Source organism: Megalops cyprinoides, chromosome 1 (genome assembly GCF_013368585.1).
Source record: "Megalops cyprinoides isolate fMegCyp1 chromosome 1, fMegCyp1.pri, whole genome shotgun sequence".
Classification (NCBI taxonomy): domain Eukaryota; kingdom Metazoa; phylum Chordata; class Actinopteri; order Elopiformes; family Megalopidae; genus Megalops; species Megalops cyprinoides.
The window spans coordinates 17,759,071-17,778,068 of NC_050583.1; the positions used below are offsets into that span (position 1 = coordinate 17,759,071).

The window sequence follows — 18,998 nt, forward strand, 5'->3', positions numbered from 1 at the left end:
CAGTGATTGGGGGGGTAAGGTTCCATTCATGCTATTAAGAGGTGCGCTCAGGGGAGTCACATCATGACAGTCAGAGAGAGAGAGAGAGAGAGAGAGAGAGAGAGAGAGAGAGAGAGAGAGAGAGAGAGAGAGAGAGAGAGAGAGAGAGAGAGAGAGAGATTTAAGTCTACAACAGAATTACCTGACTTTTCAGGCTAGTTAGTTCTGTGGGGGAAAAAAAAAAACTTGACCCTTATCCCAATAATCCAGTATGATAATCCAATACAACATATCCTGGCTTTACCAAAACCCCCTGAAGAAACTGTAAGAGCACACACCAAACCTTTCCATTGGCCTAAATCTTGTCACAAACCCCTGGGGTTGGATCATTGGGTCTTACCTTGGTGATCCACAGATGGCTTAGAGGCCTGCAGGATCTTTGGGATGGCCACGCCCATGTCCAGCTCCGTCAAAGTCAGCTCATTCATGAAGTAAGGCAGCTGAAACACACACAACACAGCCACTGTCACCTAAGCTTCCTCAGCTGCTAAAGGTATCTGCCTCTTGCTACCTCTCACTGCAGCCCATCCACAGCCATGAGCTTTTTTTTTTTTACATTAGTGGCATTTTTAGCAGATGTGCTTATCCAGAGTGACTTACATAGCTAACATTACATGTTATCCATTTATACAGCTGAGGTACTTGTGAGTACTGTGCCCAAGGGTACAACAGCAGTGCCCCAGCGGGGGCTCGAACCGGCAACTGAATCGGTTTGGAGTCCTGCTCCTTGCCACTATGCTACACTGCCATGTACTTGTGAGCTTCTTGTGAACATGAAGGCAAGGATAAAACGGTGGATGATCAAACTGTTCAGATCAAAAGAGGGAGAGATCCAGGAAATATGCGAAGAGACAGCACGTCTGCAACCGTGGCCGGTCCCCACACCGGGCAGAGTGGCAGCTGTGACATTTCAGCGCTCTGGGTGCCTACGGCAGTGTGGCTCAACAGCGCAGACCACAGCAGCTGCTGACTGCACTCGCCTGACCTCCGCTGCTCCTGTGGAGAAGCTATGGCAGGACGGGACTCTGGTCTGATCAAACATCAGTAATTCCACAGTAATCTCTTTCCTTCAGCAAATTCTCTCAACTTTCCTCTGGATCACTATATGCAGGGGCTGACTCCCACCCATTGCCATGTTTTCAAGATGGAACATAGAATAGAGATTGGAATGGTGAATGGAAAAAAAAGTTATGGAATTGTGGCAGGATAGGAAACTAATAATAATGTAATAATAATGACTCTTATTAGAAATATGAAAAACGGAAGTTGCTAAAGTGACAGCAAAATAATACACTGTGGAAACGCGGGGTCACTTTTGGAACACCCACCCGGATTTTGCTGAGCTTCATCTGGATTTTCTTGGACACCATGTCGGCCCAGTACTTCTCTCCAAGGAAGTCCCAGAAGATCCGGCCCACTAAAGCGTTGACCCAGGCAACAGGCTCCTCCTCTGCCCCTGGACTGCTTGGCAACTGACCAATCAACAGGCAGCAGACATACAAAGAGAGGGAAGTGGAAGAGAAAAAAAAAAAAGAAAAAAAAGATTAGATTAGATTTATTTTCCATCCTTACAGTCTGTCCTGGAACAGTGCAGGGAAGGGATCCATATGGTGGATTCTCTGTGCTTCTGTTGGACAGATTAGCTGGAAACACTGAGAGGGGCTCAAATCACGACTTATGCGATGTGACACGGAGCACACGGAGAGCAGTGGCGAGAGCTGCTCAGCCTTCAGCGCTGCGCCGGGCCTGATGCACAGCGATCAAACCTGGACGCAATCGAGTCAGACGCCTGTCCCCCTTTTCACCATCACCGCGCCTAAACGATCCGACAAGGGGGGGTCCTGGCAGCAAACGCTGCTAATGGCCGGAAACACTCGTCCAAAGAGCGCAGTTTACTAGACACACGTGCCTGTCTGCGTGCCAGTCCTGACAAAAGCCTGGTGGCCTGCTATCAGCAGGCTGATGGCAGCTAAGCATGAAAGAGAAAAAGAGGATAAATAAAATCTTACATGCAGAGTGCATCTCTCTTTCCTTATTTGACACCCACCAGCACTCCAGCCACATGCTCTGACCTTTTCCCTGCTCTGGCAGACTGGGTGGGTGTGGTCTGTATGATTGACGTGAATGTATGGGGCGGGGGGGGGTAACCCTGGTACCTTTTTGCCAGCTCCGGGGCTGCTCTCGGCGCTGTGGACGGGGCTGGCGGCGGGGGTGCCCGGCTCGGGGGGCACGTATTTGGCCATGTAGACGCTGTAGTCCAGCAGCATCTTCTGCTTCACGCTGCTGCTCAGCTCCTTCTGCCGGGGCTGCGGCATCAGCACCTCGTCCAGGCTGCCCCTGCTGCTGCTGCGGCTGTGTGAGGGCAGGACGGCTGCGGGACACAGGCGGGGGGGACACACCCGTCACTCCGGCGCCGAATCCCTCCCCCCCTTACAGCTCCACACAAAGACAGCCGAGGAACTTTCAAACCCCAGCCTGATTCTCTGCAGCCGATATCAACTGCTCAGCTGCACCAGTAAGAACGGTACAGCGGGCAAAGAGTACCTGACCGCCACACTGAGCACACGGGAGGCATTTTCCAGATGAGCTGCAAAGCAACACTCTGCGCTATGTGACCTGTGGAGCCTTTATGCAGCAATAAGCACATTAATTGCATATTTACAGTAATTACAGTTTTTATATCACATGAACATCTGATGTACATCAAGAAACAACAACAAAAAAAAAACGAAGCAGCCAGTTTCATGTGCATTTAGAGGAGATTACTGGCCCTGCAGTGTGTACATATGCCGTGTGCACGCAAACGCGTGAGTGTTTAGGAGGAACCGAGAGACTTAATGCAAGCGAAACAATGCTGCAGATTGAGTTTGTTGTGCAAGACACAAAAGCACAGCTCATCATAACACTGTTCAAATCGACTGCTCTGTTCAAGGGCGCTCTCCACTAAAAGCTGCCAGAGTGCCCACCAGTGCACACAGGAGAGGTGACAAGCAGAGAGGGAGAGAGAGAAACATGACAAAGTTATCTCAAAGAAAACATGACAGATCAGACTCTTTTCCTCTGCTCTATATACCAGCTACCAGAATGTACAATTGTAACGCAAGAGACTTCAAAATCCATCCAAATCACAGAAAACAAAAACAACCCAATTATCTCTTTTGTGAGCAAATATATGGGCAATAAAGAGCAGCTGAGCTTATACAGATCTCTCATACTTCAATGACTGCCAGATCAGGGCTAACTATAATCTGCGAAAGGGATACACTAAAACCCACGCGCACACAGACTAACACCATTTTCACCATTTTCATGGCCAAAATGTGTGTTCCTCAACATCCGTGCAGATAACCGTAGTCTCTCCTATGGTACCTGGTTCTGATGAAAGCATCTGGCACCGAGAACATGTCTGCTTCAGTCCATGAGTGATTCAATAAAGTCTATTAACCTGTCTTAGAAAATCAGTATTTTCTTGGGTACACTGTATTTACACTATGAAAATGGTGTACATTGACTTTGAGTGGCTTTGGCACCCGATGTGACTGTAGTTAAAGTTTTGATAAGAGAGAGCCTATCAATTACCTATCCATTGAACTTTCATTGACTGGTGCAGGGCTTTGTACTGGCTCCACCATGTCTCCAGTGTAGCTGAAGCACCTCCACTTTTGCACCCTTCTGCTTAAAATACCAGTAAAATACCCACGGGACTCATCAGGATGAGGTGGCACAGGTGTCAAACTGTTCGCTTGAGAGGTTTCTCAGAGCCACTTGCTCTTCACCTCTTCCCCATGTCAGTAACAGGAAGTGTTGATCACATCAAGACCAGCCACAACCCTGCATTCAAGGGCTTCAGCACACAGTGGGCAGAACCCTCACTCACCACTCTTACTTCCTGGAAGGCTGGAGGCCTTTGATTTGAGTTTGGACGCCACCAGGATCCTTCGGAACCACTCCTCCTTCTCCCGCCCCGTCCTCCCAAAGAGGTACAGGGTCTGGTCTCTGTGGGTCGATGTCCGCCCCGCGTCCTGAGTCCCGAGGAGCTTCTTCCCCTCCTCATTTCCCCCGGCTGCCTCCATCCTTTCTGCAGGCCTCTCCTCCACAGCTTCCCCCTTGTCCATCTGAGCCTTGGACATGAAATCCTCCTGCTTTCCAAGCTCGATGCAGATTGGGTATTTCTTGTTCCACACCCGCTTCCTTGCCAGGCTCTGTGGGACCAGGTATATCTGAAAAGCAAAACATTACAGTCGTTTTATCTGGTGTGGCTACTGCCACTTACCATATTACTCCTAAAACCTACCCCCCTAGTTCCCTAGAATTACCAATTACCAAACTTAATTTTGCAGATCACCCATCATAACCAACTTTCCATGAATGTCAGCAAAGTGGTGTTCATGTGACAAATTCATAGTAAAAGTAACAGTAAATATAACATGGACACGACAGTGTATGAGACACTAACCAATCATGTGCATCGTATTCTTCTCCTTCTTACTTTTATGGTTTCCCCCTCTTAATCAAGTTTTCAGAATTGCCAGTTTTAGCCACAGCGCAACCTTTCACACACCCTCTATGCTACGCATGAGCGCTGAAGTGAGTCGAGAGCACTCTGATACACCTGGATGCAGGCCAGACCCCTATTTTTCATACTGCAAGCCCCACTGCACTACACAGTGGGTCACATGCAAATTGGAAGATAGGTGAATCCCCACTGAGGTCACCCAGGGACTTCACAGGAACCTCAAGAGCCATTAGAGGGCACTGCAGTATTGATGACAGAACTTCTGTGGGCTCCATCATTCAACACATTGTTGATGACACAGCTGGCATCCAACCAGGGACACAGGGTTCAAGCCTGCACACCACAGTGAGGTGGGCCCTCATTGGAGGTGCCCAACAGAGGTGCAATCAGGACACTCTGACTGACCTACTCACACCTATCTCTGGCGGAACAAAGCCAATTTGTTCTGTTGCTTTGGGCTCCTGGTCATTGTCAGCAGATGACGTCTCTAGTTTTGAACTTAGGCCTTAGTGCTCAGCCTACTCTAAATATGAGCACCTTGCCTACTGAGCCACTCAGGAGCCAGAGATATTTCTCCTTTTTAATGTAACCTTCTTCCACACCATGTCATTTCAACACAGCCTATGTACATTGTTTCACCAAACAAACAACCTCTTCACTGGAAGGGGGTGCACTGGCAGAGGGAACATTAAAAGAAAGAGACATTTTGCCAGTGATTAACACCAAACCAAGATCTGATCCACAGTAATGGCAATGAAATGGACACAAAAGTCACAAAAAAGACCAACCTTGCTGTCGGTCAGGTCATAGATTTTTTGGCTGATGTAAGTGACGTCTGGTTTGGGCTCATTGAAGGTGGCCCGCCGGGCGATGTTGCGGTTGGGCTTGGACAGGCGCAGAGTGGACCCCTCCAAGCGCACGAAGACCGAGTGCGTCAGTGTGGCATGGTACGTTTCCGGGTCGTAGTTGTGGATCTCGTTCATCCAGCCCTGGTCAAACCAGCAGGGACAACAGGTCATACACATTCTATATGGGCATGCCAGACAGCAGGGTAGCTGCAAGGATCTCAATAAATCATCACATTAATATGCAATGTAAATATTGTGAGTCACAACGGATGGTGAGTCAGCGGACAGTGAAAATGATCCAAACAAACAGATAAAACCATATTCTGATTTCAGAGGGAGCAGTATGATTCAGGTGAGCTGTAGGGAGACTCAGTCTCTATGGGAGTTATTGGTGTCCAGTGGTTTCATATTCAACACTCCTTGCACCAGGCCCTGCTTTCATCTGCCACTTCTGTGATACAGACAACCCTTCCCAGCTGCTTACAACAGCAGAGAACACTGGGACATATCACGCAAATGTAGATGCTTCTGAATATCCTTCCCTGATTACGTTGTGGCCTACCAATTTCCTAGAACTGCCGGTACAGGGATGGTTCAGCATCACATATAGGCATTGTCCCTGTGTCACATCAATTAACAGGCTGGCAAGGCAGCCTCCGCCATTCCATAGCGCCTCATCACTCTGTCCCATTTCCTTAGCTCCAGCTGGACATTCTCATGCAGTAGTTTTCAAACAAACTGTTTTTTATAACAAATATTCCCATTTACACCATTTGTTTTACAAAAATACAGAGAGGGTGGTTTTATTTGCCATTTTCCAGCAGTCTAGAACTTTTATACAATGCAGTGATTTATCGAGCAGTGTTTCCCTGGAAAATTACCCCTGCTGCGATTCTGTGAAGTCTCACCTGGGCATGATGTATGAGTGCTTGAATGCAGATTGTAAAGCACTGTATTAATATAGAGTATTATACATATCTGCAGAGAGAAAGCCAGGGTCATTCGCCGTTCACCGTTTCTGTGTGTTGGCCTACATGACCGCTCCTTCAACTCAAAATGACCATATTAACCACACCTCAAACGCAAAAACAAAGCTCAATTCACATGTCATTTTAGTGTGTGCTACATCTTTCGGGGCTGAGAGGATGGCAGTAATCTTCACATGGCACTACAGGCACATCCTGGCTGGCTTGCAGCGATTGGAAAGACCAGTTCACCTGAATTCTCAGCATGCTTATCGCTCAAAGACAATCCATGTCACATTCCACAAAATGTTGCTGTTACCTCGTTACCAAAATCATTCTTTTGACAGCTAACCTATTGCTCAAAACAGGGCTGTTTCCCAGAAAGAATATCACTTCACCGGGTGACATGCAACAAAAAACACTGTTTAATTCAGTACACTACCTGTTATATGACTGTGTTGATAAACCGCATAAGCACCTACTATGAAGGTTTTAGCTATCAAAGATAACAGGTATGTAGTACAAGTATTCCATCCGTTCCATGTCTTGTAAGGTGTAGTGGCTGTGATCTGTAAGGCACTCAGAGTTCCTCTGAATGATGCTCTTCAATGACACAAAGTCAACACAATCAGTTGCTTTTTACATTATTTTTCTGATTAGCACGCACCCTTATCCAGGGCAATTCGTATTGTCACACGACAGCCAGCAGTACAACTGGATTCTCAATGACATAACTCAGGATAAGAACCTTGTTTTCAGGGACTGCCAAATGGAAATGGAAGCTGTAGTCTCCTGGTTACAAGCCCAGCTGAGTAACCGCCGCTCTACATGGGCTCCCGTTCCCCACAGAAACAGTAATGCAGGACAGAGCCAATGTTTCACTCATCTCTCCTGTGGCCTCCGAGAAACAGCAAGCACTCAAATCCCTGCCTCACCTGCGATGCACTTCCACACCGGAGCTTATTCAGCCAGGGGCTTTCCATAATTAACCAGCTCCCACAGACAATGAGCGTCAGAGGTAATTCACTGCCTCCTCCTCTCAGTCTCCAAATTAGGATCCCTCTGGAAGCCCTCAGCGTACGGTTTAGGTTTCAGACCGCGAGCCTACGGATGGAGGAGGAAGAGGCAGGAAATAGCCAAACCGTGCCGCTGTGGTGAATTTGCGAAATCCTGTCACAGCAAAGGAGCGGACCCCGCAGACAGCGAAATGTCACATTCAGCCTTCTTGGGGCCCCGCTGAATAGCATGCAAACGGCGCGGCTGTCTGGCGGGAGTAGACTGCTCTTCAGCTGGCACATTTTCTGGCGCGTCTCTAAGCCCTTAATCGCCTCAGCACTTTACACTTCCATTCAGGACGTGGCAGCCAAAAGCCCGGTCCTGAAGTCACGCCGCAGAAAGCCGATTTCGTGCCTGGTCAAGGCTCGGCCGTGAAGGATCGCCCTGGCAGCGGAGCCGTGATGCGCAGTCATGTGGAGTCTGGGAGAGGCTTTTAGTCTGTGCTGGGAGCGCAGCAAGCCCAGACAAGGAGAGTTACGCGAAAGGAGTGAGAGTGGCATTCAGGCCCTGTTCAGGTGTCACTGCTTCAGGCGACAGGAAGCTTTGACCTCCCTGTATACGATGCCCTAATTTGGGCAGTCGGGTGAGATCTGATCAGAGAAGTTGTTTCATCATTTTAATACATAAACAGTACTCCAGAGCTCAGCTGCAGAATCTCTTGCTATTGCATGGGGAAGGGAGAGAGATAGCATACTTACACAGTGAGCTTGCTTAAAGAAAGCACTAGGTGAATTTGTGAACCAATGCAACTATGGATCGGGCTGTGAACACTTGGGCACACACAATGCCTTCAGGTTATTTATTTGACTTTGAAAAAAGAATCCTTTAAAAGTTTGAAAGGATGCCAACATAAGTCAAATACACCAAATACATTTGTCTGAAAGGCATAATGTTTCAGGCTGAATTTCTGTTAAAATATTAAAGATCTCATTAGGAAACTGCATAGCTTAATTTAGAATAACTTGATATGGGTGAGAGGAGGATGGATGAGTGTGAGTGTGTGTGTGTGTGTGTGTGTGTGTGTGTGTGTGTGTCGTGCCAATTTTTATGTGCATGCCAGTAGAAATTACAAATAAGAGACTCTTCATTTAAACCACACTTCTCTAAGCCCAGTTTTCCTCATTCATATGCTGCAGTTATCACCGGGCTATTGTGTTTGCATTGCTCCTCCTATTCAATATGTTTTTGCATAAAGAAACTCTGAACATGACATACGAAACGGAATGATATCAGCGCCAGTCCAAAAAGGTTACAACTCTACCTTGGCAGATACAGAATATAGGTAACCTTTTAAAACAGGTGCTGATAGCTTCCATCTCCAAATGGTATGTCATTTATACAAAGCTTCCTTTTAGTTTCAGATTCAGTAGATGTATTTTGTCAGGACAGGCCATGGAAACCACAACTGCTGCACCCCTAATCAGAATGTGAACCACACACATGAGCTGGCATTACCAACGCCACAGAGTACCCTTTTGAACCTATGATAGTGCAGCTCCCAGTAACTGCACCATTCACAGAAACCAGCACGAAGCAGCACAAATACACTTCCCTTACTATTAGTTACTGCAGTGCCAGTGACCTCCGGCAGAAATATATATTTTTCATATTTATATCTCCTGGCCGGACTGTATTTTGCTTTACTTAAAGCTCTCGCTCTCAGCACCTCACAAATCAACATATCTCTGATAGCTGGGCCAACAGCGCCCAAGCACCGATCCACCCCTTCATACTTCTCGTGTTTGGTCATAGATTCAAATTCTGTCCGAGTGCCCGGTGTAAATTTGCCAGACTGCCGTACATAAAAGCACAGTACCGAAAGAAACCACGGCTCTAATGGGAAAATGTGTATGCGTGTTTTATACAGCTATAACTACAACAGCCAATAAAATAAGGGAGGACAGTACATCAGGTCTTGACAGTCAGAGAGTGCAGACATGGCAGCCCTGTTGGGTTGTCCGACTGCTTCTCATAAGGAAAAAGTGAATGCAGGAAATGCTGTCATCAGAGGAAATGACATCAAATCCGCTCACTGTAGCAACTCCGCAAAGGATTTGCTAGGAACTACTGTTCAGCATATATTAATAGATGTATGTATGTAAGAGCTTTGTTTCTGAGTACTGGAAACAGACAGATGGAGGAGAAATAGGACACTGGCTGTGTTCACTGAAAGCAAATGTGATTGATGTTATTCTCATTACTATCCGGAATGATAAGAGGCCCCTTTTCGGAATTCACTCTCCTGCGACCAAGACATGAAAATCGAAAACAATAAAGCCGTTTGTACTTGCAGTGTCACCAGCTCTCTGATGTAACGGGAACAAAAAGGCTGTAAACACATTTCTTTTTCCCCTCTTCCCCCCCATCGTTCGATGCGGCATGCCAAGAAATGACATAATCGAATGAGTGCCCAGAAAGGAGGAATGACTTCATAGTGTGGGCATCGCTGAGAGCTGAACTGTGACCCTCTCTCGCAGAGCCTATTCCACTCTACACACACAGCCAGACCTGATCTCAAATCAGTTGTGGCTGGAGCAGCAGTACAACACATCCCTCTCGCAGTGCCATTTTAAGCCATTTCAGGTCTGATGCCACTACAGCTGCCAGTTACCGGCTGCTTATTTTCAGCACATGCACCCAATTAAAAAAAAAAAGGGTAACTCAGACTGCTCCAGTTTTTTCTCATCAAAGCCTAGAATTATCTGTGTAACCATTTCATTGGATTCCACAAATGTTTTTCAGTGTTCTCTAGTGCAGTGGGCTGAACGGGTTAAAACCCCTTGTCAGAGTCAAAACAATCAGTTAATCAGGCAGACCGCCACTCAGCAACATGGCCTATAAAAAGATCAAACACACCACCGTCCAAAACTGCTGGCAGTCTCCCTGAGCTGTAACAAGTGGTGTCCTAGTTATGGAGCCCAGATCCAGTGCTTTATAATGTAGCTCTACATGGTTTTGCCTCTCTGCCGATGTCGAGTCATTACAAGGAGCAATGAGAGCTTGTAGTGTGGGCCCACGAAGAGGCGGAGTGCCTTTAAATAGCTGGCTGAGAATGTAACGGTGGCTCACAGTTCAAAGAGCTGTCAAGCCTCATAATGATGACAGGTCCTGCTTTTTCCTCCAAGGTGAATAAAATATTTCCCTGAAACCACAGATGGAGGTGAAACCCAGTCTTGGTTGCAGCCTTGAGGCCATGACTCTGCAGGATCTCCTAAACTGGTTTGAAATATGCGGCTGTTTTTCATTGCATTTCCTCTGAATGTTTTGCGCGTATGTGTCCGTTGAACACTGTGGTGTCCTGCTCTTAGGATTGGTCATGCACTGAAATACATTTGGTCTCATTCTAGGTTTCACACCAAGGGTCTGGCCTCAGATTATTTGGTCATGGTTTTGGTATCCAACAATTACAGATTTTGGATGTCAATACAGTACTTTTAACCCCACCAGTGGCCAAGACTGGGGGCGCAAATATGAACCTCACACAAAGGCTTGGCTGACTTAACATGCACCACACTGATCTAGCTTTTTTGTTCTCTTCGAACTTTGCTTAGCTGCCAGAGTTTTAAAGGACATGTACGGTTATGCATTTTGATAAGAACCTATTTCACTGTTTTTGTTTCACCTACTTTCACCAGAGATCTTGAAACAGTCTTTGCTGACAAATACTTTTGTTTCTGATGACAGAAGATGAATGTTGCAGTGCTTTGGGGCAAAGGTACAGAATTCTGGGTCTGAAACTAATGATCCTTCACTGTGTCTCTCACAGAAGTCCTTCAGAGGGACTGCTTAATTTCCCCCAGTCATGCTGGAACACACATGCTTTCTCCTTACATCATCACATCATCCTCCTTAGATAACGTAGCACTTTGCTAATGGGAAGACCAGCACGACTCCACTTCAAACAAAGAAAGATGTTCCGTAGCCCTTCCCATAGGTCAGCTCACAAGCAAGCTGCCTTACAGATCACAGCCACTACACCTTACAAGACATGGAACGGATGGAATACTTGTACTACATACCTGTTATCTTTGACAGCTAAAACCTTCATAGTAGGTGCTTATGCGGTTTATCAACACAGTCATATAACAGGTAATATTGTGTCTGTGCTTTTAAATACAGTGGTGAGGACCTGCTACACCTACACCTCAATTCCAGCAAGCACACATTCATTCTATCAATAAATAAGAGATACTGTGAAAATTTCCATCACACTCCAGGAGGGCAGTACTAGAGTGGAGCTTCATTTCTGACTCATGCAGATGGTAAAACTGCTCTCCTGTATTAGCCTTCTGTGTGCAGAAATAGAGAGCTGGAAAGGAAATGCAGAGATTTTATTTCCTCTGTCCAGAATGGATCTGCAGGGAACGGAAATGTGATACTGGTTTATCTACTAGGTATTAGAGACTTTATACAGCTTCCCAATTTTATGGTCTGCTGAAAATGAACAGAGCCTTGAAAATGGCTTGTGGAGGCGGTGGGGATTCTGCTTTGCCTACCTTGAAGATGCCCGGTTCCTTGATGTCCAAGTGCGCCACGTTCCACTGTCCATCTTTGCGCCGGATTCGGCTGGGGCCGTAGCCGGAGCGCCTGGGGGCGGCCAACCACACCACGGCGATGGCCAGCATGAACCCAACCGCCACCCCCAGCAGCATCCCGCCCACGTAGGTGGGCAGGGGCAGGACGAAGTAGCCGTAAACTAGCATGGTCAGGACGAAAAGGGTCTTGTGGGGCACGCTGGGCTCCGGTTCCTCCTCCTCCGTCTCGTCCTCGCTCGCGACCTCCGTGCTCCCGCTGTGGGCTGGGTGAGACCCTTGCGCTGTGTCCTCGAGCTTGTCCCCGTCCGTCTCTGTGTCTGTGTAGATCTCGAAGTCCTCGCTGTAGAGCTCGCAGAACTCCTCGTCTTCCTGCTTGGCCAGGGCGGACATGGAGCACTTGTCCAGGGCCAGCGGCTGGGGCTTGGGGTTCCTGACTTCAGAGACCGCTGATAGTTCAGCGGGGTTGGTTGTGTTGCCCAGCAGACTCTCCCCCTCCGAGTCGCACTCCTCCTCCTTGATGCTGTAGTTGTTGTTGCTCTCCAGGTGGCCGTTGAGGCTGGCCAGACTGGAGAGCTCCGAGGCACTGGAGGACAGGGCTTTGGGCCGGTGGCCGCCGCCCCCGCCGCCCTCGTCCCCCATGATCTTGCTGAGCAGCTGCAGGGGCTCGTAGATGACCTCGGAGAGCCGCCGCTTGGTGTCCTCGATTCGCGCCTCCACCTCCGACACCTTGAAGAAGGAGCGGTTGTCGGGGGAGGTCAGCGGGGAGGAGGGGGCGGTCTTGGAGTCGCCAGCGACCGTGACGCGGGGCTGGGTGAACTGCTTGAACAGGTGCAGATTGAGGCGGGAGTCGGGCGGGCGGTAGGACACAGACTCCTGGTCCTGCCGGGACGTGTCGGTGGACAGAGACTTCACCAAAGTTTTCATCAGGTGGCGGTGGCGCAACGCTGGGGCTATGGCCGTGCCCTCACGGGGCTCCACATCCGTGGAGAGGGACTTAACCAAGCTCATGAAGGGCTTGTCACCAGAGGGTACGGCTACGGATCTGGAGGGGGAGGAGCTGGAGGAGGCAGAGGAGGGGGGAAGGGGAGGGGCCTGAGCTTTCTGCCCCGAAGGCCAGGATGAACTAGCTGTGGTGGAGCTGGCGGTGGTCTGCAACGAGGAGGGCAGAATGGAGAGGGCGGGGCTGGGCGCGGAGGGGCCAGAGTTCTGGGAGCCCGAGATGGTGGGGAGGGTGGTGGATGATACAGGAAGCACCGCCACTCCCGCTGAGGGGATGGGACCTGTTGGGTCCAGACCTCCCCCCTCAAACAGGAGCTCCTCGCTGGCCTCCAGAGCAGTCACAATACTTTGGTCATCATAGTCCCCTCCCGGGGCAGAGGAAGAGACGGCTGCTCCATACAGCTCCTCTTCCTCCTCCTCTTCCTCCTTCCCGAGGGCGGAGAAGTGGATGGTGATGGTCTCCCGGGACAGCGAGCGCTGGACTTGCAGCTTGGGCGTGGTGGCCGACCGCGATGATGTGGGACCTGATTTCTCTGCATGGCCACTGCTCTGACTGGTCATTGCAGTGCTCCAGATGCCCTACAGCCTTGCACAGGGAACACAGGAGAGCAGGTGTCAGACACAGTAAAGGATGCCCCTCAGACATGCCTCAAAATGCACTTCATTAAAGCCAGACAAAGGCACCAGCTCACGCTGGGGGAAGGGGGATATCGGTACTGCAGCCACGGCACGGAGAGAGAAGGAAGAACAGAAAATTGGAAATTTCACCCTTTATAATACAGAATGGCATGGTAGGCAGTGCATCTCAGATTCATCAAGACTGATTACCTCATAATAAATGACAAAAGGCCCACAGCTGAGAGCCTAGCTATTTTTTTCTGAAACTTCAGAAAGACGTATTTTGTCTTTTCTTTTTGACATCAAAGAAATACAGAGAAAAGAAATTTATTTAAACCACAAAAGGCTTTCCCTAAGGAGGCCTAGCCTTTGATTCAAGGGGTGAGATGTTTATTAAGGAAAATAAATTGTCTGCCTGCAAATACAGCCATGTTATTATACAAAATGCTCAGCTGCCAAGGCAGCCAAAACAAAAAACCAATATCAGTAATTTCTGCTTTTTTATGCCCTATTTTCTTTAACGGTGCTGTGATGACAGATATGGGTATCAATTAAGTTCCTTTTTCACATTAAGGCAAAAAAAAAACTCTGTTAATAGATTATACATTTTTCTCCAATTATTCCACATCCATCACAATATGTTTCCTTAATGTTTCATACGTTGTGTAACCTGAAGAGAATGATATGATTCAGAGATTCTGCTTACTGGAAGTGAACGCAGCAGTGCAATGTGAATCATGATCGACATTTTCCAGAATTACATAATCTGTGGGCTGTCTTGTCTCTGTGGTATTTGTTTCTGTGCATGTGTTTCTTAGCACATCTTTCAACAATTCTGGTGTAATCACCAGCACCAGAGAAATACAGAAGGCTGTATCATTGGTAGTAACAACCCCTTTTTAAGAGATAAGAACACACACACACAGACACACAGGCACAAAGACACACAGACAACCCCATGCAGACAAAAACAGACATCTGCAGACAGAAATATACAGAAAGGCACACATGGACAGACACCCAAACAAAGACAAAAACATACATGCATACAAGCACGCGCACATACAAAAAGACACACTCAGAAAGACAAACCCCACCGAAACAGGACTGATGCGGTTGGTAAACCTTTAGGAAAAAAAAGATCTCTTTTTAATTCTAAGGTTGGGGGGGGGAAGGAGTTGGAGCTTGCAGATCAGGGAGAGCAGAGAACACTGTGTTGTGTGGAGTTCATATCAAAGATACAAACACCTGAGAGGAACAGAGGCACGAAATCCTGGGGCAACATGGGAAAAAAATCCAAGTGCTGCGTTCACCCTTCAGGTTCCTCAGATCACAGATGGACATACAAGGCCCAAATCCTTCCAAGCTCCAGCTGGACAACATCTACAGCTACCTCTCCTCAGACACAAATGCCACGAACACACACAGTATCGGCAAGATTTTAGTGATTCCAGAACCTGGCCACCAAGCAAAACACCCATCCGCTTTCTAAAAGAATCAAGCTGAGGCAGTCCATGCACACCTGCACTTGAGTTCCCGTGACATAAAAAAATATTAGGAAGAAAGCTTCTGTGCATTACGCCAGTGTGCCAGATAGGAGGTCTTCATAAGAAACAAGCTCCACAGCTTTGTGTAGGGAAATGTCAGAAGAGCCCTATCAGACTAAGTTTAGCATTGCACTGTGGTCACTCTCTGCATCATCATCCTAAGACCGCAGCTGTGTAGGGCTTAAAATAAAATGAATTATGAAAAATTATCAAAATTTTACAGTCTGCATTTCTTTCACTGTAACTCTTAATCATGGCTTGACTTCCTGGAGCTGTACACAGCAGATCACACGATCTTCAACATGCAGTACAGAAGGCACGGCTGTAGCAGAGTAATAACTTACATCCGCAGAGGAAATAAACTTGCAGCAATCGAAAACTTTTCTTTTTCATAAATCCTGTTTTATGACCCTTTAGTTCTCTCTGATGAGCTCCCAAAAGCTCACTTTGGAGACAAAGTTAAAAATTCATCAGAAGTTTTCTGTTAACAGGCTGCAAAGTGTTAACAAAGTTTGTGATGTCTGCATTGTGCAGTAAAAGTCAGTTGTTAGATTGTTCTGGGAGAATTTTAGTAGCTTATTAACATTCTGCTTCAGTCTTTACAGGGCTTTTGAAAGAAAGACGCAAAAAAATATGTGGGAGAAAAAACAAAGCAGGCTTCTGAATATGCATGCGTGCCTCCAGACACACAACTACTGCTGCAGAAACAGGCAGCAGGGCTGGCTATACAGGTGTAATGAATGTCAATGGGCACACAGACACACTCACACAGCCTCATTAACACACACTGTTAAAATACAGGATGCAGAGATATATTCCGCCTGTTCTCTACTGGGAGCGAAACCTCTTAAAACTGAGAGACTTTTACAATGTTTTCTGTGAGTCATTTTCTCCTCCGCAATTGGTGGTGTAAAAACTCTTCATTGTATTATTTACGATTACATTATCATTCTCAGAACAACAGGGAAAAAAGAACACCATCAACAGCAAAGGCCTGAAATGCCAATGATGCACAGTATATTTAACCTAAACATTGAGTGAGAGTTGTGGGCATACCTGACATACCACATGAGCGGACCACAGCACAGGCATTGGAGTTACAGCAGATATGCCAAACATGTTCATAGGTGAATGTCACCACCTAAGGATTTGGCTGCAATTGTTCCATTACCATGCTTGACATTTTCTTGTTAACTTGTTTTGAGTTTTTAACGTACAGAACATAACTTTGGGATATACAAAACCAACTATTGATTCTACCGAGCCACATGACTTCTTCCTGCATGCGGGTTCAAACAAAGAATGTTCACGTCCAAGGTGTGTTTGTCTTGGTGTGTGTTTCTCTTTCTACTTCCATGGCTATCTTTTGGCTTCTTACAATAAAACAGCTACTGGGCTATTGTTGTTGAATGGTTGTTTTTCATTAGTTGCTGGCAGTCCTTGTCAGCGTGGTTCCTGAAACCAGACACTGTGTGCAATCCTATCTAAAACTGTGATATCCTGGAAGCTGACTAACAGCTTGCAGTTGCTTGCAAGAACAATTATTGTTGCATCAGCACCTGACAGTACATGATCCACATTCCAAATTTCAACATTTCTGAAATCTAATCAGGACTAAATGAGGGCTAAAATCTTACTGTGCATTTACCCTTTAGAGACAAGTGGTTGCCAATCATCTGCAGGCAACACTACTGACCTCTGAAATGTGACCTGCTTTGAATCTGAACAAGACAATCTGCTTCTACAATCTGTTTCCTCATCCTCATACACCTGAAACAAAAAGGTTACAGTTCTCTTTGGATTGCAATATTATTTTTTCCTTTTATAACCTGTATTACAGGGTACTCGGTAAACACCACTATTCAGACAGCCAATACAGCCAATAAGACAGCCAATAAGTAATAACCCAATACTTGGATGCTGGTTAACATTTCTAGGTGAGGCAGTAAGTGTACCACTGCTTGAGAACTTGTCCCTGAGACAGGTAGAAACAAATATGGTCATTTCATCCGGAGACTGGCGGTCACTTCTGACCTTGTGTTGCTATGACAACCCAGCTGAAGGCCCTGCCACTTTCAGTAATTACAATTCACTTTGTTTTCATATGATGAAACTCAATTACTTCCTGTATTTTGGCCCTGAAAGCTTACAACATTTCATTCAATCAACAATGAAATAAGAGGAAAGTTACCTCTTTAAAGTATGAAACCAAAAACGAGCCCAAAACCAGCAAGCATAAAAATTCTGAAAAATACTACCCCTTATTTCTCAAATGTGCTTTTCAGACAGCCTGAAAAAAAAAGCCTGCCAAAAAAGTCCGTTTCCACATCCTATACAGTAAAGGAGGTGAAATACATGACACACTCGTCTTTTTAATGTTAAAAAGTCCCCTCCCACTCAAACAATGTTTTGAAAGAGTCTGAATTTACAGTGATGTAATCTGGGAGTAAGAAACTGAAGAATTTACATAAACCAATGTGTCAGTGAACAAGTAGCATGTTTTGCCACACGTTCACCCCTCCCACCACCCACCCACAAGGCCAATGAGAACTGCATTGAGCATTCTTCAGACAAACTAACACCATCCACCTTTATGGTCCTTAATTATTAAAGGTCCAACATATTTCCTTTATTTCTAATGCACTGTACTTTTCTGTAAAAACAATGCATTCAGAACCACACACAAGCATAAACACACACATTCCTGCATTTTTTGTAGTTAATTAATGGCAATATTTGCATACTGCCATAAGGCAACACCGTGCATCAATGACACAGATTAAAGGCTGTTGTTGTAGGCTCAAGGCAGTGATTTCAGGTTTGATCCCTGAAAACAATGTTACTTGTATAATTATCATTATTGGAGTATCATTATAGTATACTGATGAGAAGTGGTAATACTTCAGAATATGCTGTCATTCATAAAAGGTTTATACAGGGCGCAAACCAGGACTGAATGTTTATGATGTCATTTACTAATGACCGATAATCCTTTATAGGATTATTAAAGAATGATTTCTCCTTCATTAAAACAAAGAGGAGTAGCAGGAGCTGCCAGATGGTGCTCACCTGATTGATTTGGCTAATAAGCCTCCACATGAGGTTTGAGGACACCGCCTGGCAGCCCGACAACTCTATAGCACTCAAAATCATTTTTATGAATGAAAGATAAGATTAGGTTCGTTACTAATTATGCAGTTAATTATATGTGTTCAATTGTTGCTTATATGTATTTTCACAAATCAAATTTCACTGAACAGTGTTAGCATAAGGAATAAATGATGATGGAATAAGGAAAAAATTGCTATCACTCCATCTCTTCGCCCACCTACTTCTGCCTCATTTGACAGCAAAGAGCCTCTAATGTGCTTTTCAAATGTGCAATATTGCGGCTTTCATACAATTCAAATGTAATATAAATATTCTTCAACGAGAAAATTACCAAAATACAATGTGATGTATTTCCATACACACTGTACTGAAATGTGTAAGCCTGTTTAAACAAAACACGGAAAAGAATTTTTCCTACATGTACATCTCAGTCAGCATCTGGTGAACTGTGATTAAAAACAAGATCTTTTTGTGGTAGTTCACAATATATTAAGAAATACAGAAATCACTGTATGGAGAGTTTAAATTCATGCTTACCCGTGCCCCTAACGAGTGTGCTCTCAGCTTCTCTGTGATTAGGCTGTGGTTGTCATATGAGAGATGAGAATTTCAACATGTCCCCCTATCTAATTACTCAACAGTTATTCTCAGTAGCTGATTACCACTAATTAATCATCAGCTGTGTGTGATCTCTTAATTTCAAGGACAAAAACACTCTACCTCAGAAGTGGGAACTAAGACCTTATATTTCTTAACTACTTGTC

At 46.0% G+C, this 18,998-nt stretch overlaps 1 protein-coding gene across 3 annotated transcripts in view; it reads right to left on the bottom strand.

The window, feature by feature from the left end:
- Positions 1-18,998, bottom strand: part of LOC118783399 (testis-expressed protein 2-like) — a 52,043-nt gene that overhangs the window by 13,229 nt on the left and 19,816 nt on the right. For all 3 annotated transcript variants that reach the window (XM_036537270.1, XM_036537277.1, XM_036537262.1), the window contains 6 exons: positions 11,921-13,544; positions 5,344-5,544; positions 3,917-4,259; positions 2,196-2,410; positions 1,368-1,511; positions 380-479 (listed from right to left, as the gene is read on the bottom strand). In XM_036537270.1, the coding sequence (XP_036393163.1) occupies positions 380-479; positions 1,368-1,511; positions 2,196-2,410; positions 3,917-4,259; positions 5,344-5,544; positions 11,921-13,519 (2,602 nt within the window). In that variant the 5' untranslated portion in view covers positions 13,520-13,544. The remainder of the gene's footprint in view (positions 1-379; positions 480-1,367; positions 1,512-2,195; positions 2,411-3,916; positions 4,260-5,343; positions 5,545-11,920; positions 13,545-18,998) is intronic.